This window comes from Rana temporaria, chromosome 8 (assembly GCF_905171775.1).
Source record: "Rana temporaria chromosome 8, aRanTem1.1, whole genome shotgun sequence".
NCBI classification, from domain to species: domain Eukaryota; kingdom Metazoa; phylum Chordata; class Amphibia; order Anura; family Ranidae; genus Rana; species Rana temporaria.
Window position 1 is genome coordinate 120,979,593 of NC_053496.1, and position 25,381 is coordinate 121,004,973.

General features: G+C 40.5%; 1 protein-coding gene across 1 annotated transcript in view; it reads right to left on the bottom strand.

Moving 5' to 3' along the window:
* Window positions 1-8,409: 8,409 nt before the first annotated feature.
* ZCCHC24 (zinc finger CCHC-type containing 24) overlaps window positions 8,410-25,381 on the bottom strand; it is a 203,100-nt gene continuing 186,128 nt past the window's right edge. Inside the window, exons 3-4 of the mRNA XM_040320621.1 lie at window positions 21,632-21,796; window positions 8,410-8,669 (exon numbers count right to left, since the gene is read on the bottom strand). Coding sequence (XP_040176555.1) covers window positions 8,556-8,669; window positions 21,632-21,796 — 279 coding nt within the window. The 3' untranslated portion in view covers window positions 8,410-8,555. The remainder of the gene's footprint in view (window positions 8,670-21,631; window positions 21,797-25,381) is intronic.

Consider the following 25,381-nt stretch of genomic DNA (forward strand, 5'->3'; position numbering starts at 1 on the left):
TCTTACCAAACTTTTACTTAACACGCAGTAACATGAGATTAGCAAAAGCAGGCCCAAGGGTTGTGCCAGTGGAATCGAACTTCCCCTTTATAGTGCCGTTGTACGTGTTGTACGTCACCGCGTTTGAGAACGACGAGATTTTGTCTTGACAGTGTGTACGCAAAGAAAGCTTGTCAAGATTCTCGACAAGCCTGACAAGAACCTCGTCGAGGAAAACGATGTTTCATTCCCCGGTCGTGTGTACGAGGCCTGAGATTAAAGGAAGTCTTCAGGTATACTTGCATTTCTCTAACCTGTGCTATCCAAAAAGACACTGACACTATGCTATGCAGACACATTAGTAGAGGTGAAAACTAAGATAAGCAATGAATGCCCTCTCAACTCAATGGGCAGTTTAGAGAACTTGGTGAGAACTTTGCCTTTGTCCTCACTGTGGCGATGCAAAAGATGGACAACATTTTATGCTGATGGCCTTATTGAATAAGCAATGCATGAAGCAAAGTGCTAAGTGCAAAGGGCAGCTACCCATAGCTATCCATTAGAATTCACTTTTCTGAAGCCATAATATTACAAGATACATTCTGATTTGGGGCTATGGCCCAAGTACATGGCAGCATTACTTTATTCCTTAATGAAGCTTATTAAATAAGTAAGTGACTATTTTAAGACAAAGGCATTAAAAAGGGAAGAATATTAGAAAAGTCCACAACCAAGCCGTTATTTTTATGCCATCACTACAACACTGAAATGCGGCCGCTAAGAAGCGACACAAAGTAAGTTCTAAAAGCTTGTCTCAAGAAAATTGAGAGAATCCAGAAGAATCAAGATAGTTGGCTTTGCGAGTATTAATAAATAGGTAAGCTTTTATTACGATGAATATTCAATTTATTTAAAGTTAAAATTTAATTTGCTTACATGTTGCCTCTCCTGGTTTCTCCTCCCCCAGTTAACACTCTACTGCCATTTTTAATGTAATCTTTCCGTTTTCATTACACACCTTATTTTAGACCCAGTGATGTCATCATTAAGTCTTTGTTACATAGTTATATAGTAGGTGAGGTTGAAAAAAGACACACGTCCATCAAGTCCAACCTATGTGCGTGATGATTTGTCAGTACTACATTGTATATCCCTGTATGTTGTGGTCGTTCAGGTGCTTATCTAATAGTTTTTTGAAACTATCGATGCTCCCCACTGCGAGCCCCACCTGTGGAAGAGATCTCCACATCCTTGTTGCTCTAAATCATTTTGTGTATCCCTTTACTCCATGGGTCTTTACTCTATGCAATGCCAGCAGATCATGGTAGGTGGGAAGTGCCAACATGGTGCTGTACAAAGCTTCCTAAACACTTTAAAGCACCTTGACAGGAGGTTGAACAAAAACAAAATGACCCGATTTCTCCATCCACAGTCACTCAATGTAGATGAGGGAATCCATCCTGCAGAGTTACTGTATTCTGACAGCAGTGAGACTTCCTCATTCAGAATACACTGATCACTGCTGCAGGCTATAGCCAGCGGCACTGATCGTTCAGGAAAAAACAAATAGATCAGCTAAACTGCAGTCAAAGAGAAGCTTTAAAAAAACACAGAGGCTGTCATTGCTGGCCTCCTCATCTGAAAATGCTAATCGTTTACTCATGGTATTGCTCCAATTATTTGAGTCCTTTACTGAAGGACTTCAGACTTTCCTCAGATTTTCTGAATATGTGTGTGAATAGCCAAGCATCTAGAATGTTATGAAGAAGGTAGCAGACCCAGTTTTCCCCCATGACAGGTTTATTTTTATCACTATCTTTATTCATTTTGTAAGAGGTAATGGCTGTATGTAGGACAGCCTGGTCTGTTGAAAACAAACTTATGTCGCATACACACAATCTTTTGCACGGCCAAATCTCATTGGAGTTCCAACGGAACTCCATCGGAGAAAAATAGAACATGTTCTATATCTAAACTTAGATGGGGCTACACACGATTGGACTATCCGATGGAAAAAGTTTGTTGGACTTTTTCCATCGGAAATTCCAATCGTGTGTATGAGGCATTACTGGTCAGATCACCAGGTGAAAATATAGGAAAGAAAGCCTTAAAAAACGAAAACTAATGCTGGTAAGAACTGCTAAGCTGCAGTATAAAAAAACATTGCTATTTGGGTTCAATACTGCGTTAGGCATTACCATAACAAGTAATAAAACCACTTCTTCCAGTATCACTGTACTCTGACAATCCTAAACTGGTATATCTCTCTTCCATCCCAAAGGCTGTGAGGTATTTAGAATGATATTTACACAAAATAAACTAAAGGCAGTTGTGTTGATTACTGGATATAAAACTTAGTTTTAGATAGTGTTCAGGTGACATATCAGAGAGGTACAATGGGTAACGTACCTGACAGAACCTGCAAAATGTCCTATGAAGTCTATGTTGTGTAGACCTCATGGAAAGGAGATGAAAAACATAATGTTTGAGATGACATTTTTAAAAATTCCTAAACTAAAAAAAGAAAAAAAAAATACATTGCAGAATTTTCTGTAGGTATGGCTATTTTAAAAGCTTATTTTTTTAGCTACATTATGCTGATTAGATTGTAATAATTAATAATAAGCATCTACCATTTATAGAATGGGAGCACAAACCAAAAGTTTGGGCAAAAAATGAATAAAAGGCAGCAGCTACAAATCCTGTCGGCTGCTAACTTTTAACCACTTGCCGTCCGCCCCATAGCAGTGTTACTGCTACAAGGCGGCAGCTGTGCGCCAGAACTTGTGTGTATACATATATATATATAATTCTGGACTTCCACCTGCAGGGGACTGATCTGCGGGTACCGGCCACTCAATGTCCTCCGGCACTCACTGATTGTTGGCAATACACAGAGAGCAAAGACATGCCTATGTAAACTTGGCACTAGAATCCATTACTTCCTCTCGTAAAAGCAGCACATGGTTAACCCCTTGATTGCCCTAGATGGTAACCCTTTCCCAGCCAGCGTCATTAGTACAGTGACAGTGCATATTTTTAGCACTGATCACTGTATTAGTGTCACTGGTTCCAGGCAAAGTGTCAGAATGTCTGCCGAAATATCACAGTCCTGCTAAAAGTCGCTGATTGCTGCCATTACTAGTATAAAACAATTAATAAAAATCACATAAATATATCCCATATTTTGCCAATGCTATAACGTTTGTGTAAACCAATCAGTATATGCTTATTTTTTCTTTATTTTTTTTTAGCAAAAACATGCAGCAGAGTACATATGGGCCTAAATTCTTGAAGAAATCAGATTTTTTTAAAAAAATGTATTGGATATGTTTTATAGCAGAAAGTCAAAAATAAAAATATATTTTTTAAATTGTTAGTCAGTTATAGCGCAAAAAATTAAAAACAGCAGTGTTGATCAAATACCACTAAAAGAAAGCGCTATCTGTGGGGAAAAAAAGGACATGGCGTTTATTTAGGTATAGTGCCGCATGACTGCGGAATATTCAGTTAAATAACACAGTGCCGTATCGAAAAAAATAGCCTGGTCATTAAGGGGGATCCGCAGGGATCCAGCGCCATCCTCACCCTGGCTAGTTCTTCACAAGCTTTAGGGTTCCCAGCGCCAGCATCCTAACTGTGTGAGCCGGCTATGCAGCTTTCGGCTTCACAACCGGCAGGCCCATTGCGCATGCACAATGCTCACTGCGCTTTGTGAATGGTCCCACACTCTTTCGGGACCTGTGACGTGTCCCAGAAGACTGTGGGGAGAGAGAGGAGAAGGAGAACTTCCACTTGGATCGCCAAGGGCGATCCAAGTGGAAGTGAGCAGGTACCTATAAAAACCAGGTACTCACCCCCCAAAAAAAAAATTACATGCCAAATATAGGAGAGAAGGAGGGGAGAAGGGCTTAGAGCGGAACTTCTGCTTTTGGGTGAAGTTCCGCTTTAAGAAATATAACTATTTTATTTCAGTCTAAGCTGCGGTAATACTTGGTATCAGCTAAGAGTAAGTGCCTGGTCATTTCATATTATGGGTAAGCGGAGGGGTTTACCACTTAATGATACTGATTGCTATCTGGTGTCTACAGAAGTAGAATGTCTCTAGAGGCAGGCTGCAAATATCGCAATGCACCCAAAGCTACCTGGAACATTTTTGTAAAGCTGCAACTACTCAAAAGCAGCTATATTTAAACAGCCATTTACTTTTATAATTTAATACTGAATGTTTTGTTTTGACAGGAATTCGTACAAATGATCAGATCACAGAAATAGCGAACATGCACCTAACTAAAACAACTTCCCCCAACTCTCTTCAATCTTAAGCACTTCCTTGGAGTCCTTCCTTAGCCCCGAATGTGTATGTAGATTAGCAGTACAGACAATGGTCCTTCAGTTACAGTCCTGATTTTTAGCTATAAATAAGTCACCTTTATCAGTAATCTACAAGAGTATGTTCCTGTGTATTCATTATGCCCTAAAGTAAACTTGAGAAAAAAAATTCTCCTTCTCCAATAATGTCTGCTGCCAGTTCTATAAACTCACATCAAACCCTCCCAGACCCGCTGTTTATCTGTCTTGGTTCAGATAAAACCGAGCTCCATTGCTACAATAACATTCCTCTACCAAACAAGAATAAAAGCATTTGTGGTGACCATAAGGGACTGTTCCGACGGGCTTCTGTTTGTGTCAGAATTACTTCTCTCCCTATACAAGTCAATGGGAATGCAAAAGCAGCTTGAAGAAAGTTGATGCAGCTAAGAAGTGACTGAAATGTCTGAAACCAATGCAAGCGAAATGCACCTGAAAGCACACTTCATTTGCCCACTGACACAAGTGCAAAGTCCGTCAAAACAGGCTTTAATACTGGTAACCATCACTGATGCCTGCACTTACTGATGTCCCTCACTCCATGCGTTTTCATTTTAATCTGATACTTAAAAAAAAAAAAAAGATATATACTGTATATATATCTATATATATATATATATATATATATATATATATATATATATATATATATATATATATCTATATATATATATATATATATATATATATATATATATATATATATCTATATATATTTATAGATAGATATATATCTATCTATAAATATATACAGGCATACCCCACTTTTAAGTACACAATGGGGTTTATTTACTAAAGCTGGAAAGCGTAAAATCAGGCTCACTTCTGCACAGAAACCAATGAGCTTCCAGGTTTTATTAGCAAAGCTTAATTGAACAAGCTGGGGTTAGGAGCTCATTGGTTTCTATGCAGAAGTGAGCCTGATTTTACGCTTTCCAGCCATAGTAAATAATCCCCATTGTGTACTTAAAAGTGGTGTATGCCTGTATATATTTATATAAAAGAAACGAAAAGTAAGCTATACTGTAACTGTATCATTCCACATTTGATTTTTTTTATGACAGGCAGCTATGGCTTCATGCAAGGCGATATCTATTCTATCGTAAAACACCTGTAGTCCTCCTTAGAGCATCAAGAGGGGCAGAAACAAAGCACATTTACTACTGGGCACAGGGAAGGAAAAATCTGCAGATTAAAGTCATAAGGTTCTCATAAGGTTCTCCGCAGCGCAATGAAAAGAAATGGAGCTTGGATTAAATCAAATCACTAATCACGTGTATATACAATAGTATGGTCTCTAAATATACCCTAACTACAATGTCAAATTATATATTCCACAAATTCAGCGAATACCAATACAGTGGAACCTCGGTTTAAGAGTAACTTGATTTGCGAGCAACTTTTTTTTTTTTATTCTGACTCGGTTTGCGAGTGTTGACTCGCAAGACGAGCAGAATTCAAGCTAAATAGGCCTGCAGTACCTCATTTGGCCTGAGGTACAGGAGCGCAGAAGCCGAGCAGAGCCGAAAATAGGCCTGCAGTACCTCATTTGGCCTGAGGTACGGGGGCGCAGGCCCTGAGAAAAGCTGAACATTTGCCTGCAGTACCTCATTTGGCCTGGTACGAGTTTTCGGCGCTCTCTGGCACCCCCCACCTCTGGCCGCATTCGGTATTGCATCCAATTGAAGTCAATGCGGAATGAATTATTTTCGTTTCTATTGACTTCAATGGGAAAACTCGCTTTGATATGCGAGTACTTTGGATTACGAGCATACTCCTGGAACGGACTATGCTCGTAATCCGAGGTTCAACTGTACTCACATTTCATGCAATTTCCACTGTTAAAATGAGAAGCACCATATGCAAATCATTAAGCTACAATTGCCTAAAGCTGCCTCCTCAGATATTTTGAGAATGGTCGTGAGTTTATAATTTTTTTTTATATAGAACGCAACCAACTTAGACTGTAAGTCTGGATAAACACGCAATTTGCTCTCGCACTTTTCATATTTAATGACAGCTACCCCTGTCTGTAAGCTATTGTATGACAGGTGATGGAAAAGATAACATTCCCTCATTTCTAATTGGGCCAGGTCTGAGGCCTGTAAATGGGCAGTAGATAAGTGGCACTTCGAATACTGCTGATCTGAGGCAGAACATGGGTTTCGTTACTTGCGCTTTTGTTGAGATGATGGGCAAAGCCACCTTAGCACAACAGTGTATAAGAATGGAGAAAACGCATCAGTTAAATAGATAGGAGGACTGAACTAATTAGCTTCTAAGAACATTTAGTAAATAAAATAATAGAAGTTCCAGCACGCAACAACACACACATAAATCACACAAACAGACAAAAACAAATCTACAAAGTGGCTTACAAAATAAAAATTATAAATAGTACTTGAGGCAAATCTCTAGCTCAGGGATTAGGGACAATTTCAATCCATGAACAACCCCATATTCACAGTTAAAGTTTTATGTGTGCTTTTGGCCTATAGGAGAATACAATAAAACACAACATGTAACACTGATTTCTTCCGACATAATACTCTTGGTGTTGTGTCTTGCCTCTACCTCAATTTTAGGCCATTTTGAACATAAACCCCTGTTGCTACTTCCATTAGTTGATCAATAGCAAAGAGGCTAAATTACATGTAAACAAATGTCCCTTACCTTCCCAGAAGTTGAGGATAGTTTTTTTTATTTATTATTGGTAACTCAACGTTGCCATATGCATACAGATTTTTATTCATTTTTTTTAGGTGATATCTGGGGATAAGCAACCACCACCATGTGCCTCTAAGTCCAAGGCTTATATAAATAATAGAGGTGACAGCTGTTTCTTGGTAATCACTGTTTGTAAAATGATGAAGGAGACTAATTGTTTAGTTCCCATAGGGCACTGCAGATGTGTTATATGTGGTGATTGCCATCTCCGAGGCACATTGTTTGGTTAGATCATACTTTTCTTTGACAGCCATGACACATATCTGTAAAACACATCTGATGTAACAGTCCTTTTTATAGTAAACACATGTTGTAAGTAAACAGCAATGGTTTATGTATTTTTTTCTAACGTTCAGCTTTTGATTATGGTTCACAACCCATGAAAAAGTGCAAAAATATGTTTCCTCCTCTTCTGTGGGCATGGGCATATAGTGGGCATATTACAAAAGCCGACTCGTTGAAGAAATATTTGTCATATTCAATATTCAGTATTCAGTAAGACAAGGAGAAATGTGAAATGTTTAGTAGCCCAAAGCATCCAACCAGAATCCAAAACTTCTCTGATCTTACCTCAAAGTGGATATAAACCCGAAAAAAATGTATTTATTTTTTGATGTCATAATGTAGAGTATAAGATTTCCTATCATCTGTGCCCAGTCTTGCCACACAGAGTTAATCCAGCTCTGAGCACACCTCTTTTTATTGTTCGGTGAAATAAAACAGACTTTCAGAGAAAAACTTTAGTCCGTTCCGCCCCCTTGCTGTGAGTGACATATCTCATGCACTGGCCTGGAGACAGGCATTATTTTTTTAGTTCCCACTCCTTTTCTGAAGTCACGTGGTTACTTTTCTGGATTTTGACTGGATGTTAGTGATCATAGCAGAATTTAGTGTAAGGAATACACAAGAGAAAATGCATGTTGACAAGGGGAGTGTAGAGGAGGGAGGGGAGTCTACTGACATCACGACTCCACCCACCGAGCTCCAGACAACAGACCCACCCACAGAATCTTCAGTTTTTCAGTTCTTATAACAGACAGAGGGGAAACATTTGGCAGGTAAGGATACATGCAGGAGGCATGTATATCCTTATAGATCAGCACTATGGCAGTTGTTTAACAAGGATGAGGGTTGGTTTACATCCACTTTAACAAACAAAACTCTGGTTGGTAACTGAGAGTTACTGCATTTTCACATCATCACTGCCATTTGAACTGTTTTACAGAGCAAAGTCATTTGTGTCATAGTTTAATACGCTAGAAAATAATAACCAGATCTTCATTTTGTTGAAACGAAACAGGGAAATCTGGAGGCAAATGGCAACCGCTTTCGTAAGCCCTAATGCTTTATAAATACAGTTTTTACACATACACAGGAAGAATGTTACATTCTAAATCTCATATTATTAGTTTATATGCAAGTCACTGTGTCTTTGTTCTTCTATGTCTTCAATTCTTTTGCCCGCCACTTGGTTCTGTTTACTGGACACGACGGCAATAATACCCCAGAACTTTGCACTTCTCGCACAAATGCTGGGGGTGCTCCTTACTTTGATCAGACACATCAAGACCGTCAGGTTTTTCCAAAGGTCGCTGCAAGGGGGAAAATTGGACACAAAAGATTAATTAGTGCATATGTAATCTAATGCCATGCTCGGTTGTAGTTATGGCTCACCAGCTGTTGGTGAATTTCAACTCAGTCCCTAATGATGGGTAACAGGTGTTTTGTTTTTTTTATGCCTAAAGATTTTCAAACACTCTCACATTTTTTTTTTCTTTTAAGAATTTTTTGCAAAGCTTATACATTGCAAATTGCTCTCAGGAGAATTTTGGAGGCGTGGAACTTGCACATTATCTGAAGCCTTTTTTATTTACAGAATTTCTGAACATAAGAGACTTTAAGCAGCCTACAGTGGGTGAGTTAAAGTAGTATTAAATCCCAAAATATAAAAGTAATATATTACAATTCCTAGATGTGGTGGCTGCAATTGTTTCTGACTAACGATCAGGAACTGGAGGCCCAGTTCCCAATCACTTGATCGCTGTTATAGCCTCTGATTGGCTATGACAGTGATAAGTCACTGTACACTCCCCTGTGTTTTTATCCCCTCTTGAATAAAGAAAAATAAACATTGTAGCCTTTTTTCTTCTTTCTACAGGAGAAAAAGGTAAACAAAAAAGTGAGTAATAAAAAAAAAAAAAATCAGATCAGGGTTTGATCTACTGTAGGTCGGGACCAGGGTTAGGGTCAAGGTCAGGGTCAAAAGTCATTGTCCATGTATTTTAAGAAGGATAAAAAAAAGCATTTGTATCTACCAACTCTCATATTTTTCATTTTTTTAGCAGCTAATTTATATTATCCATAGTGCGAGCATGGAAATCACCCATCACTAATTGTTACATTGGTGACACATAAAATATCCTGTATTATGATTAATGAAAAACTGACCAATATTCCTAGATCAAGGGTTTTAAAAAGTGTGGAACCCCTGGATTGCTTATATTCAAGCTCCCTAAACACAGGGCTATTTTGTGAGGGGAGGCTGGGGCTGAGGGGACCTACTCTACTCTATTCTTTCTCCTACTTTTTTATACCTTCTCTCTTTTTTCTAATTTTCCTGTTATTGGTTCTGTTATATCATACTAATAATTTTTGGTAGGATACTGTTAGGGGACCGGTATGTCTCCACAATTGTCTCCCCATGTGGTCTCGAGATCGAGACCACATGATTTGAGGTAGCAGGACCAGTTCTAAATGACAATGGTTTTATATTTCACCATGCTTTAGAGATAATATGTGTGATCATTAGCTTACTGTACTGTTACTTGATACTCATTTTTACCTGTTGATGTTTCTTGGTGTCTAGTTGCTGAGACTTATGGGCTCATAGCCTAAGGCCTCGTACACACGACCGAGAAACTCGTCGTAAAAGAAACATCGTTTTCCTCGACGAGTTCCTTGTCAGGCTTGTCGAGAATCTTGTCAAGCTTTCTTTGTGTACACATTGTCAAGACAAAATCTCGTCGTTCTCAAACGCGGTGACGTACAACACGATTCGATTCAACTGGTGCCACCCTTGGGGCTGCTTTTGCCAATCTCGTGTTACCGCGTGTTAAGTAAAAGTTTGGTGAGAGACGATTCACGCTTTTGTGTCTGTTACAGCGTGACGAATGTGCCATCTCCATTACGAACGCTACTTTTACCAAAGGTGCGCTCCCGTCTCATACTTTATTCTGAGCATGCGCGGGTTTCTAAGCATACACACAAACGTGTTTCTCGTCGTAAACCAGCCCGACGAGAAACACGACGAAGAAATTGAAACTCCTGACGAGAAAAAAGAGAACGTGTTCTCTTTTCGTCTCGTCGAGTTCCACGACAGTTTTCTCGACGAAAAACACACAACCGTTTTCCTCGGCAAAAAAGCTCTGCCACCAAGTTTCTTGATGGATTTTGTTGAGGAAAACGATTGTGTGTACGAGGCCTTAGACAAATGGTCATGATCACGAGTAGAGCCATACTTTTAGACCTAAAACTTTAGGAAGTAGTTTTTCCATGTTTCACTGGTCAGGGCCTCTTGGTCATCTTGGAAAATGTATGCTTGTTCTGACAACTATTTGACATTGTTTAGCTGCTTGCCGACCAAACGCCGTCATTCTGCGGCAGCAGGTTGACATGGCTGCGTGAATCGCTATAGCTGTATGGCGGCCGATTTAAGAGCTATGGGGGGCCTAGTGATCAGGAACAGAGATATCTCTCTTAAAAACTCAAACAAAGGGAAAGTGGCGCTGTTCAAGAGTACACAGATGGGGTTACCCTTACTCTAGTGATAAATAAATAAAATAATGATCCACTATAATAAATTATGACCAAAATGTGAGTGATAAATATTTAACTAATACTGAGCTGTATGAAGGCTCTAATAAGTGCAAATGGTAGAACTCATCTAAAGTGATGTATGCAAGCAAAAAACAGAAAAAAAGTGTATATATATATATATATATATATATATATAAAATAAAACTTTGGAGTATATGAATAAATTCATCACTCATAGACGTATAATTAATTAATAAGTGTCCTAAAAACTCAAAAAGTGACACGTGCTTAATCCAAAATTGACAGTCTGTAAAGTGATTCCGTGCTACACAATTTAGGTGACTTTTCGGTGCTCCCCTCCTTTAGGAGTAGAGAGCGTTATAGTCAAATCCCGGTGTCCCCCTTGCCGAGATATTCTCCTATTCCTTGATGTAATCCAAGCTCCATGGTGCAGTTTAAAAACGGTCAGGTATCCATATAAGGTTAATGTAAAAAATGAACCCTCATGACATGAATCCATTAAGCATATGGGTGTTTATGATTAAAAACAGTGCCTCAGATGACGTCCGTATGACAAAACGCGTAAGACGGGACTTGCTTGCATACGTCACTTTAGATGAGTTCTACCATTTGCACTTATTAGAGCCTTCATACAGCTCAGTATTAGTTAAATATTTATCACTCACATTTTGCACATGGTCATAATTAATTATAGTGGATCATTGTTTTATTTATTTATTTTTCACTAGAGCAAGGGTAACCCCCATCTGTGTACTCTTTTCTTTTCTTTGAGTTTTTAATTTTCTGGGTTTCACCTAGGTGGTATTTTTATATAGGGAGGCAGCAGTTCACTTACATCCAAAGCGCGGAATTTTTCTATTTATTCTTAGCGATCTCTCTCTACTCCCAGTCAGTCCACTCCCCCCACAGTTAGAAACACATCTCTAGGGAACACTTAACCCCTTGATCGCCCCATAGTATTAAAGCGGATCTCCACTCTAAAGTGGAGTCCCGCTGATCGGCACCCTCCCCCCCTCCGGTGTCACATTTGACACCTTTCAGGGGGGAGGGGGGTGCAGATACCTGTCTACAGACAGGTATCTGCACCCACTTCCGGCCCTACGATACGGGCAAAGGACGGGTTTTTTTTCCCCTTCCCGTCCGTCCCCCGTTGTATGCTGGGAACACTCGGCTCCCAGCACACAGCGGGAGCCAATCGGCGGGCGCAGCGCGACTCGCGCATGCGCCGTAGGGAACCGGGCAGTGAAGCCGGAGCGCTTCACTTCCTGGTTCCCTCACCGTGGATGGAGGGGGGAGCAGCAGGGTGACGAGCGATCGGCTCGTCATCTGCTGCGATCACCGCTGGACTCCAGGACAGGTAAGTGTCCTTATATTAAAAGTCAGCAGCTGCAGTATCTGTAGCTGCTGGCTTTTAATATATTTGTTTAGTGGCACATCCGCTTTAACCCCTCCTCTGCCAGTGACATTTATACAGTAATCAGTGGTTATTTTTAGCTCTGATCACTGTATAAATGTCAATGGTCCCACAAAAGTGTCAAAAGTGTCAGATCTGTCTGCCACAATGTTGCAGTCCCGCTAAAAATCGCTGATCATCGTCATTATTAGTAAAAAAAATAAAAATAATGCCATAAATATATCCCCTATTTTGTAGATGCTTTAAATTTTGCACAAACAAATCAATATATTCTTATTGCGATAATTTTTTTTTTTTTACCAAAAATCTATAGAAGAATACATTTTGGCCAAAACTAATGAAGAAATTCGTTTTTTTTTTTTTTGCAAAAAGTAAAAATAAGGGGCCAGATCCACATAGAATTAGATCGGCGCAGCGTATACGCTACGCCGCTGTAGCTTACTTTTGGCTGGTTCGAATCCTGGAAGAATTTGCGCCGTAAGTTACGGCGGCGTAGTGTATCTCTGGCGGCGGAATTCAAATTGGCGATTAGGGGGCGTGATTCATTTAAATGAAGTGCGTCCCCGCGCTGAATGAACTGAGCATGCTCCGTTTCTAAATTTCTCCACCGTGCATTGCGGGAAATGACGTCGCAAGGACGTCATTTTTTAAACTTAGACGTGACTTACGTCCATCCCGATTCACGGACGACTTACGCAAAAAAAATAAAAAATTCAAATTTCAACGCGGGAACGACGGCCATACTTAACATGGCATATCTAACTATACGCCGCAAAAAAGCAGCTTTAACTATACGCCGGAAAAAGCCGACTAGAGACTATGTAAGAGAATGCGACGGCAGCGTGTATGTTCGTGGATCGTCGGAAATAGCTAATTTGCATACCCGGCGCGAAAAACGACGTGAACTCCACCCAGCGGACGCCGAAGTATTGCATCTTAGATCCAAAAGGCGTACGAGGACGTATACCTGTCGGATCGAACCCAGATGCCGTCGTATCTTGGTTTGAGGATTCAAACCAAAGATACGAAGCGGGTAATTTGAAAGTACGCCGGCGTATCAGTAGATACGCCGGCGTACTCTGTCTGTGGATCTGGCCCAAGGTTTTTTTTTTTCAAAATTTGTGCTCTTTTTTTGTTTATAGTGCAAAAAATAAAAACCGCGAAGGTGATCAAATGCCACCAGAAGAAAGCCCAATTTGTGTGGAAACAAGGACATACATTTTGTTTGTGTACAATGTTGCATGACCACGCAATTGTCAGTTAAGGCGGACACAGTGCCATATTGCAAAAAATGGCCTGGTCATTAAGGAGGTAAATCCTTCCGGGGCTGAAGTGGTTAAACATAAACTTCTGTGTGATGCTTTAAATTTGTAATAAAAACTATTGGAACACAAAAAACAGCATTTGTAAAAATAAACTGTATCAATGTCAGTTAGTATCCATGTCAGTATGTTTAGGTAGGATAAAAAAAGCAAAATGCACATTATTTTTTTTGGCTCTACTGGGTACAAACAACAAATAATATATTATTTTGGGTTGTTCTTTGGCAGTAGGGTATGGTAACAGCAAGAAAAATACAGCTAATTAAAAAAAAAATTGTTACACATTTGTTGCCAGTTTCCTGTTATAATAACAAAATATCAGGAGATATACATTACTATTTACCACCAAGTGAAAGCAAAAATTTGGCCTGAAAAGGAACAAGCTATAAATCCCCTGGGTGCAATAGTTGCGATGATATGTACAGTTTTGCTACCATGTGTTGCAAAACCATGTTCAGGCACTAATGCCTAGAACACACGATCGGGATTCCCGGCGGTAAAAAGTCAGCCGAGAATCCCGGGGGGAAAACCGAGAACCTGCTTGGTAACTTTCCCACTGTACACACCAGAGGTTTTCCCAGTCGGGAAAACTGCGGTGAGAGCTTTGGCTGGGAATCCCTTGTGTATGTTCCACCGCAGTGTTTCCCATAGGGAAACTGCTGGGAAAAAGTCCGCCGGGAATCGTGGCAGGAAAAAAGAAAACATGTTCTAATTTTTCCTGCGGAGATTCCCGTTGGTTTTCCTGTCGGGAAAACTGCCATGGAGCATACACACGGCCAGTTTTCCCGGCCAAAAGCTGTCATGGCAGTTTTTCAGATGGGAAAACTGGTCGTGTGTACGAGGCATAAGATTTGTTTTACCTTCCATCATGAAGAAGTTAATAAACCATAGGGAAAATGGAACGTAAAAAAAAAAAACACAGTGAACTTAGCCTTTGGATTAAACTAGGTTCTTATGGCGTTATAATTTTTGTAACTGCTTTTCTTAGCTGGGTACTACATGCAAAATCTGCATTGCACTACAGGATATGTTTATTATGTGTATGCAGCAATTCTGGAGGGTAAAAAATATCACTTATGAAACCAGTGTAGAGGCAAGCGACTGATACAGCAGTCAGGTCATACTGAGCTATTTCAGTCTATAATAAATTAAAAACACAATTTGTTTCACAAAAAGTTTTCCATTACATAACAAAGAACTCCTATTTGTTATTTTTTTCCTTCTATTATTTTCCGGTGACCACATATTTTTGGCTTTTGAAGTATGCCATGACATACCAATGACATTTCTGGCAGTTCCAGAACCCAGATGTGAAAGGAATGGGTGTAGCTGACAAGTAACATCTGAAAGATGGCAGCTTTGCATTCGGAGATTCACTGTAATTGTTTATTTTACTAAATTCTGTTAGCTTAGTATGTTCACTATTCCCTGCTAGTATTTCATATTTTCTGGTAAAACATATTTTGCAGTATGCTGCTAAAACTGGAAATGTCCGTGTGTCACTGTGCCTATCAAACACAACTTCTAAGAATGAATTTTGTGATATTAATATCTTTAGCTATCATGAATATGACTCACTTACAGCATACACCCAATATGTGCACTTTGAGGTGTGCTATACTCATTGCACGATCACCTCAGGTATTTGAAAGATGGCCCTCACTGTGGACACCTTAAAGTGATATTAAAGTCTTGTTTTTTTTGTCTTTAAAAATAACAAACATGTTATACTTACCTGCTCTGTGCAGTGGTTTTGCACAGAAAAGTGAGAAACCTCCTCTTCTTGGGTCCCTCAACGGTGCTCCTGGCCCCTCCCTTCTGGCAAGTGCCTCCACAGCAAGCAGCTTGCTGTGGGGGCACCCGAGCCGAACTGCAGCTCTGTGTGTCTATTTAGATATGGAGCCGTGGTTCAGTGCCGCTCATCTCTCTCCTCATTGGATAACTGACTTTGATTGACAGCAGTGGGAGCCAATGGCACCGCTGCTGAGTCTCACCCAATTAGAAAGGAGGGTCCCGGACAGCCGAGGCACTCGTGCACAATGCTGGAACGAGATGGGGCTCAGGTAAGTATTAGGGGGGCTTAGGGGGGCTGCTGCACACTGAAGTTTTTTTTTATCTTAATGCATAGAATGCATAAAACCTTCTGCCTTTACAGCCATTTTAAGGCTCACTTTACATCCTGTGATGAAGCTCACAGCTGGCACCCACCTATAAACACCTTATGACTGCCCATGTTTATGTTGAAAAATCTATTTCAGTTACTCGACTAACAGACTACAACACTTCAATTAAATCTGTCAATCTTCACACCATGTGACTATGTGCCAACGCGTGAGTACGGGGAAGTGGTGGCACATACTTACATGGTATGGTGTAAAGATTGCAGGATTTAATTGAAGATCTTCACTGAAGCATATATATATACAGTACAGACCAAAAGTTTGGACACACCTTCTCATTCAAAGAGTTTTCTTTATTTTCATGACTATGAAAATTGTAGATTTACACTGAAGGCATCAAAACTATAAATGTGTGAAATAACTGAAAATATATTTCATATTCTAGGTTCTTCAAAGTAGCCACCTTTTGCTTTGATTACTGCTTGGCACACTCTTGGCATTCTCTTGATGAGCTTCAAGGGGTAGTCACCTGGCGCAGCACCCCATCACTCTCCTTCTTGGTCAAATAGCCCTTACACAGCCCGGAGGTGTGCTTGGGGTCATTGTCCTGTTGAAAAACAAATGATGGTCCAACTAAACGCAAACCGGATGGAATAGCATGCCGCTGCAAGATGCTGTGGTAGCCATGCTGGTTCAGTGTGCCTTCAATTTTGATTAAATCCCCAACAGTGTCACCAGCAAAGCACCCCCACACCATCACACCTCCTCCTCCATGCTTCACGGTGGGAACCAGGCATGTAGAGTCCATCCGTTCACCTTTTCTGCGTCGCACAAAGACACGGGGGTTGGAACCAAAGATCTCAAGTTTGGACTCATCAGACCAAAGCACAGATTTCCACTGGTCTAATGTCCATTCCTTGTGTTCTTTAGCCCAAACAAGTCTCTTCTGCTTGTTGCCTTTCTTTAGCAGTGGTTTCCTAGCAGATATTCCACCATGAAGGCCTGATTCACACAGTCCCCTCTTAACAGTTCTAGAGATGTGTCTGCTGCAAAAGGTGGAAGAACCTAGAATATGAAATATATTTTCAGTTGTTTCACACTTTTTTGTTATGTATAATTCCACATGTGTTAATTCATAGTTTTGATGCCTTCAGTGTGAATCTACAATTTTCATAGTCATGAAAATAAAGAAAACTCTTTGAATGAGAAGGTGTGTCCAAACTTTTGGTCTGTACTGTATATATATATATATATAATATATATTCTGTTTTTGTTTTTGTTTTTTTGCGATTAATTTTACTCACATCTAATACTGGGTGTTTCTTATTCATATATTTTTATTTCTATATTATATATTTTTTGTGTTTTTTGTTTTTTTGGGGGGTTTAGATAGCACCACCATTTACCTGTTTGGTATGGTGACGTTTATCAGACTATCAAAACATTGCTAGGGAAAGCAGACCCCCCTCCCCTTCTCCTTATATGAAAGAAGCAGCATTAAATATATCTGTATGCAAAACGAAATCCATATAACACATTATTGCTTGCCTCCAACAATGTGCTGTTCCAATATTTGTGAAATCTCACACAATCTCTGAGTTTTCAGATGATATCTCCTTGGGAGGCACTGGATAAATAGCCTTCAAAGGGGGTCAGGGATACATCACCAGTGTCTCAAACTACCAGGAAAACAACAAAATGTGTGTAACAGATTAAAGCCGTGATTTGGAATCAACATGCAGAGGTGCATGCACCATGAATTCTTACTATTAGGGGGTAAAGGTCCACTTTAAAGGACAAATGAAGAAAATAACGTAGTAATATATCCAACTGTGTGTTTATCAAAGTCTAGGGTAGGGATGAGCTTCGAGTTCGAGTCGAACATGAGTTCGACTCGAACATTGCCTGTTCGCCTGTTCGGCGAACAACGAACAATTTGGGATGTTCGCGGCAACTTCGAAAAGCCGCGGAACACCCTGTTAAAGTTTATGGGAGAAATCTAAAGTGCTAATTTTAAAGGCTAATATGCAAGTTATTGTCCTAAAAAGTGTTTGGGGACCTGGGGCCAGATTCACGTAGAAGTGCGGCGGCGTAACGTATCGTAGATACGTTACACCGCTGCAAGTTTTCATCGCAAGTGCCTGATTCACAAAGCACTTGCAATAAAAACCTACGCCGGCGGCCTTCCGGCGTAAGCCCGCCTAATTCAAAGGGGTGTGTGCCATTTAAATTAGGCGCGCTCCCGTGCCGGACCTACTGCGCATGCTCACTTTTGAATTTCCCGCTGTGCTTTGCGCAAAGTGATGTCATTTTTTCGAACGGCGGCATGCGTAGCGTACTTTCGTATTCCCGGACGTCTTACGCAAGAAATTTTTTTTTTGAATTTCGACGCGGGAACGACGGCCATACTTTAACATGGGCTGTGTAAAGTTAGGGCAGCTAAAACGACGACTAACTTTGCGACGGGAAACTAGACTAGCAGCGACGTAGCGAACGCGAAAAACCGTCGTGGATCGCCGTAAGTACTAATTTGCATACCCAACGCTGGTTTACGACGCAAACTCCCCCCAGCGGCGGCCGAGGTATTGCATCCTAAGATCCGACAGTGTAATTCAATTACACCTGTCGGATCTTAGGGCAAACTATGCGTAACTGATTCTATGAATCAGTCGCATAGTTAGGAAGCCCCTATAACAGATATACAACGGCGTATCAGGAGATACGCCGTCGTATCTCTTTTGTGAATCTGGCCCCTGGGTCCTGTCCCAGGGAAAATGTATCAATGCAAAAAAAAGTTTTAAAAACTGCAGTTTTTTTGGGAGCAGTGAATTTAATAATGCAAAAAGTGAAACAATAAAAGTGAAATATTCCTTTACATTTTCTACCTAGGGGGGGGGGGGGGTGTAAAGTTAGCATGTGAAATAGCGCATTTTTTCCCATGCTTAGAACTGTCCCTGCACAAAGTGTCATTTCTGAAAGAAAAAAAGACATTTAAAACTGACTTGCGGCTATAATGAATTGTCGGCTCTGGCAATTCAGGGAGAATTCATTCATAAAAATAAAAAAAAAGCGTGGGGGTCCCCCCAAATTCAATTACCAGGCCCTTCAGGTCTGGAATGAATATTAAGGGGAACCCCGCCGCCAATTTAAAAGAAAATTACGTGGGGTTCCCCCCAAATATCCATTCCAGACCCTTCAGGTCTGGTGTGGATTTTAAGGGGAACTCCACCGCAAATTTAAAAATCCACACCAGACCCCTTATCCGAGCACGTTAACCTGGCGAGCTGCAGAAAAGAGGGGGGGACCGTACCAGGCCAAATGCCCTCAACATGGGGAGGATGTCCCCATGTTGATGGGGACAAGGGCCTCATCCCCACAACGGCTGCATTTTCCTTCACGTTCCAGCAGAAGCAGGAAAATTGTATTTTCTAACTCAGGTACTTTCCTCCTTTTTTTTTTACAGTTTTTTAACATTGTTGAATGCTTGTTATTTTGGAGTTATGATTAGTAAGAGCAGTCTGGACAAACTAAAATTGTTTAGAAAGTGACAATGGCTGCAGCATCAATATCCATGCAGAAATGTCCATTCATTCCTAGTGTCAGGCAAAGGTAAAGTTCAATATAGCATCTTTATGTTCGTCAATAGCACAATTTTCTTACAGCTGGCATGACATAATTCCAAAGGTTTGCAGGGATAAGAACTGGCTGCGTTTGTCATAAATACATAATATAGTCTTAAATTCTACAACACATGTAACATTAAAATAAGATGTTTGGAGCAGGCACAAATTTTTTATAAGGTCTGCTGACGTTAGTCAGACTCTGGGATGAGAGTAGTCAGATTTAAAAGCTACGGTAAAGTCGTAACTTAAAGTGATTGTAAACAATCACCATGTAAAACAACACATTCAGTTTAAAATAGAAATAAAAGGCAAAACATTTGTGTATTGGTATATATATATATAAAAAAAAAGCATAAATACTTTTTATTTATTTTTTTATAAGTGATTACACTCCCTCTGTTCTCAGCTGCATTCGAGCTGGGGAAGGAGAACACTGAGCTTCCCAGTGAAAGGCTATACATGTACAGGGGTGGTGTGTCAGGACAAATCTGATTCCTTAGAGCAGGAGTCTCCAAAGTTTCTAAACAAAGGGCCAATTTACTGTCCTTCAGACTTTAGGGGGGCCGGACTGTGACCGTCGTGATCAGTGGGGAGAAAAAAATGCCTTATTGTTTGATTCAGTGGAAGTAACTGTGTCTCATCATTGGTGTCAGTGGGGGGAATTGTGCCCCATTCTTGGTGTCACTGGGAAGAATTGTGACTCATCATTGGTGTCAATGGGGCCGATTGTTTGTGTCACTGGAAGAAATTGTGCCCCATCATTGGGCCCCATTGTTTTAATTGGAAGGAATAGTGCCCTATCATTGGGCCCCATTGTTGGTCTCATTGGGAGGAATTGTGCCCCATTATTGGTTGTCATTGGGCCCCATTATTGGGTGTCTTTGGGCCCCATTATTGGTCTCATTGGGAGGAATTGTGCCCCATTATTGAGTGTCATTGGGCCCCATTATTGGGTATCTTTGGGCCCCATTATTGGTCTCATTGGGAGGAATTGTGCCCCATTATTGAGTGTCATTGGGCCCCATTTGGAGGAATTAGGCCCCATTATTGGGTGTCATTGGACCCCATTGTTGGTCTCATTGGGAGGAATTGTGCCCTTTCATTGGTGTCATGGGGGGGAATTTTGTCCCAAGGGCCGGGTTTTACCACTACTATTCCTTTGTATTGGTTTTTGGAATTTAGCAAATTTAGAAATTGGATGAAAGGTTTAGCATTGTAAAACACTTTTGGATAGATAAATAGTGCCTTTTTTATGTACAGCTATATAAATCAGACCAAAAATGAGGAACTAATAAGAGGGACTTTGTTCAAATGAGGGACAGTTCCTTGAAATCAGGGACAGTTGGAAGCTATGCATATCAGGAAAAGTAAATGTTGGGTGTACAAACGCTTTAATATCTCCCCCCACCCCTTACTTTTCTCTACTTTTTGTTAACCCGTGCCTTTTTCTTAGTCTATATCCTCTTCTTAAATATCCCTGGATCTATCAGCCTCATAGGATGTATAAGGACTCCTCTACTACTCGTTTTTAGTTCTAATATGTGGCGCTTCCTGTTAGCCAGCTTTTGTGTTCAGTTCTGCTCCCTAATTGTGCCTACTAACCTCGGCCCTTATTCCTCGACTGTTACAGGCATACCCCCACTTTTAAGTACACTATTTACTATCGCTGGAGAGTGCAAAATCAGGCTCACTTCTGCATAGAAACCAATGAGCTTCTAACCCCAGCTTGTTCAATTAAGCTTTGGTAATAAAACCTGGAAGCTCATTGGTTTTTATGCAGAAGTGAGCCTGATTTTGCACTCGACAGCGATAGTAAATAAACCCCGTTGTGTACTTAAAAGTGAGGTATGTCTGTATTATTCATCTGACTATTTCATGCATATGCTTCTAGTTAAGATTTTACTTGTACAGAAACTACCTCAACATTCCGTCTATATTTAAAACCTTCAGCCAGATCGCCATCTTCCGTGACCTCTGCAAATTTTAACATATGATCTGGTACTTTACTTCAGTGGTTTGCCACCTCATCAAATGATAACAGTGGGATATGCCTGCAACAAGTACAGGTACAAACAGTGGGCCACTAGAAAGTAGATGGTGACATTAAGCATTAGGAAAATCCCTAAGGGACAGTTTTATGGGTGGTATACTGGACACAGTCCTATAAATTAGGGTACTTTAAAAATCTTGCATGCAATATCTCGCTGCTGGGACCATCACACTCTGTCTCTGGCTTACCTGTTTATGAGGGTAGACATTGATGTGGCACTTTATACACTCTTGACCCATGTTAGCCCAGGAGTTCCCACTCATCCATTTCCGCTTGCACTTCGGACATTTGTATTCCCCAAAACATCGTTTCTTTCCTTGATATGGGGTTAGACCTTCGCCCTTTGGACGAGCCTGGCAAAAAAAAGAAAAAGAAAAGATGAATGTATTCTATTTATCAAAAACTGATACCGTACCCAATGGTGACCTGACATGTAGTAAAATACTTCACTGCAAGTGGTTTTATCACACTAGAATAGTATGCAACCCAAGAGCACAAAGACTTTTTGCTCCATGACAAAATTACCTGTTAATGATATCAATACTTCAAAAAATGTATCCACTTGGTTACCATCCCATATATCCTTCTCTCTACAGACATCAAATTGGCAGGTGACCTTGTCTTAGAGCTGTAGCCTATGTCCAGGGGTGGACTGACAACCCATGGGGCCCCCGGGCAATAGAAGATTATGGGGCCCCTGGGCTTACAGATGGCCACCACGCCAGGAGGCAGTGCAGAGGCAGGGCAGCTAAAATCTCAGGATTTTCACATAAAAAGCATGTCGGTTTAAGACATAGCAGGGACAGATGTAAAAAAAACACAGATTTTTACATACTGTCCCTGGTTTTATTGAGCCTGGCAACCCTGATGGGGCCCCCTAGTGGCATGGGGCCCTCGGGCAGTGCCCGAAAGTCACAATGGTCAGTCCCCCCTGCCTATGTCGTATCAAGCTGACTAATGGAATTCTTGATATGGGCTTGCAAATAGCTGGTTTCTCCATTACAGTTTATGAAAAAAAAGTCTGCATATGTGCTGGATAGGTCTGGATATAGTGTAGCTTAATAGGATATGGCCCTTAAACAAGGTCACTCACTAATCTGATCTGTAGTGGGCACCTTATTTGGCATTGGGATGCGGACAGGTCGGTTCAGCTTATTTTGAATGAGTTTTTATCATCTAATATACATTTGCCTATTTACCCAAAAACAGATCAACTGTGTAGACAAATTGTACCAATTGTGTTGTGTTTAACCAAGTAGCTCCAATGAGGTTTTCTTAGTCCTTGCTTGACCACCCACATGAAAACAATAACATATTTTTTTTCATCCAAAGTTTTATGAATTTTGTGTGAGTAAAAGCAATAGAACTACTTTCTTTCATAAAAGAACAAGCAGGTTTTGCTGCTTTGGAAGAGTTTATACAACAGTAAAATCCTGACAGAGCTTATAATCAATTAATCATTCCCCCTTCTATTCAAAATGTAAAAGCCTTTGGGTTTTGTTAACATTCTCAGCAGTAGGGCCAAGAAATCATTGCTCATTACCAATATTGCAACTTGCACTACATATGTAGAAGGTACAAGGAAATAATGATTATCTTTTAATGAATGCATAGAGCAAGTGAGCCATACATTTAGTGAAGTAATTCATGTGGCTGGCAGCAAATGTTGAGTTGAGACCGTATGTCACCCTCTCGACAGACAGTCATGTATAACCAGTGCCAGGAAAAATACATAGACACAAGTTTCCTAAGCCGAAATAACTACATTTCCTCCATTAAATTTTATAGATTCTTGCAATGAATTATCACAATTAATAGAGATCTCTGTGCAAGCCAAATAATGTGCACTCATTTTGTTGTTAAAGCCATAAAAAAAAAAAATCTCTATAGCTTTAGTGAACCAACTTACCTGTAAAAAAAGAATGTCTCACGTTGTTCAGGCAGCTGGATCCTGTATAAATCTTCACTGTGGGGATGCCTGGTACTCTTCCTGTCTTAGAACCTTGCTGCTGTGGGGGTCAATAGCTTGGGTCTTTTGTAAACCTACTGTGACCCACCACTTTCTCCCTCTTACTCTATTAATATGGCTGTGTTTGACTTTTTTTGATTTGACTCACATTTTCACATACTCATTGTTCTACATTTTTGGTAATTCTATTAAATTGCATTAAATTATAGATTTGTAGATTAGTCTCCCAAGAGTGCAACTAGTTTCCCAATGCAATTATTTTGTCCCCTCTTGTATGTAAACTATAACAATGAACTTCTCTTATTTGCTACCTTTTGCTTGTTAATTAAACTACTGAAAGTATTTTATTATACAGTGCATCCAGGAAAGTATTCACAGCGTTTCTTTTTCCACATTTTGTTATGTTACAGCCTTATTCCAAATTGGAATAAAGTGATTGTAAAGTCTATTTTTTCCCCAAAAAATAACAAACAAGTTATACTTACCTGCCCTGTGTAATGGTTTTTTACAGAGCAGTAAAGATCCTCCTTTTCTCGTGTCCCTCTTTGGCTTTCCTGGCCCCGCCCTCAGGTCAAGTGCCCCCACAGCAAGCAGCTTCAGACACAGAGCCCCGGTTCAGCCCTGCCCCCTCTCTCTCCCGATTGGCTAGCTGACTTTGATTGACATTGAGCCAATGGCACTGCTGCTATATCTCAGCTAATCTGGAGGAGAGTCCTGGAAGGCAGAGTCACTTGTGGACATCTCTGAGCAGAGATTCTACAGACAATACCCCATAATAACAAAGTGAAAGAAGTTAGTTTGAAACCTTAACATAAATAAATAAATAAAAATAAAAAACAAAAAAAATCCCACATACATAAGTATTCACAGTCTTTGCCATGACAGTCAAAATTGATCTCAGATGCATCCTGTTTCCACTGATCATCCTGGAGAAGTTTCTACAACTTGATTGGAGTCCACCTGTGTTAAATTCAGTTGATTGGACATGATTTGGAAAGGCACACACCTGTCTATATAAGGGCCCACAATTAACAGTGTATGTCAGAGCATAAACAAAGCCACAAAGTCCTAGAAATTGTCTGTAGACCTCCGAGACAGGATTGTATCAAGGCACAGATCTGGAGAAGGGTATAGAAAATGTTCTGCAGCATTGAAGGTCCCAATGAGCACAGTGGCCTCCATCATCTTTAATTAGAAGAAGTTTGGAACAACCAGGACTCTTCCCAGAGCAGGGGAGAAGGGCCTTAGTTAGGGACATGACCAAGAACCCGATGGCCACTCTGACAAAGTTCCACCGTTTCTCTGTGGAGAGAGGAGAACCTTTCAGAAGAACAACCCTCTCTGCAGGACTCCACCAATCAGGCCTGTATGGTAGAGTGGCCAGACAGAAGCAACTCCTCAGTAAAGGGCACATGACAGCCCACCTGGAGTTTGCCAAAAGGCACCTGAAGGACTCTCAGACCATGAGAAACAAAATTCTCTGATCTGATGAAACAAAGATTGAACCCTTTGGCCTGAATGGCAAGCGTCATGTCTGAAAGAAACCAGGCACCGCTCATTACCTGAAGCATAATAGTGCAGCATCATGCTGTGGGGATATTTTTCAATGGCAGGAACTGGGTGACTAGTTAGGATCAAGGGGAATATATATGCAGCAATGTACAGAGACATCCCTAATGAAAACCTGCTCCAGAACACTCTGGACTTCAGACTGGGGAGAAGGTTCATCTTCCAACAGGACAGCGACCATAAGCACACAGCCAACCAAGATAAGAAGGGAGTGGCTACAGGGCAACTTTGTGAATGTCCTAGCTAGACCCCAGACGTGAACCTGATTAAACATCTCTGTAGAGATCTGAAAATGGCTGTGCACCGATGCTCCCTTGAACCTGATGGAGCTTGAGAGGTCCTGCAAAGAAGAATGGGAGAAACTGCCCAAAAATAGGTGTGCCAAGTTTGTAGCATCATA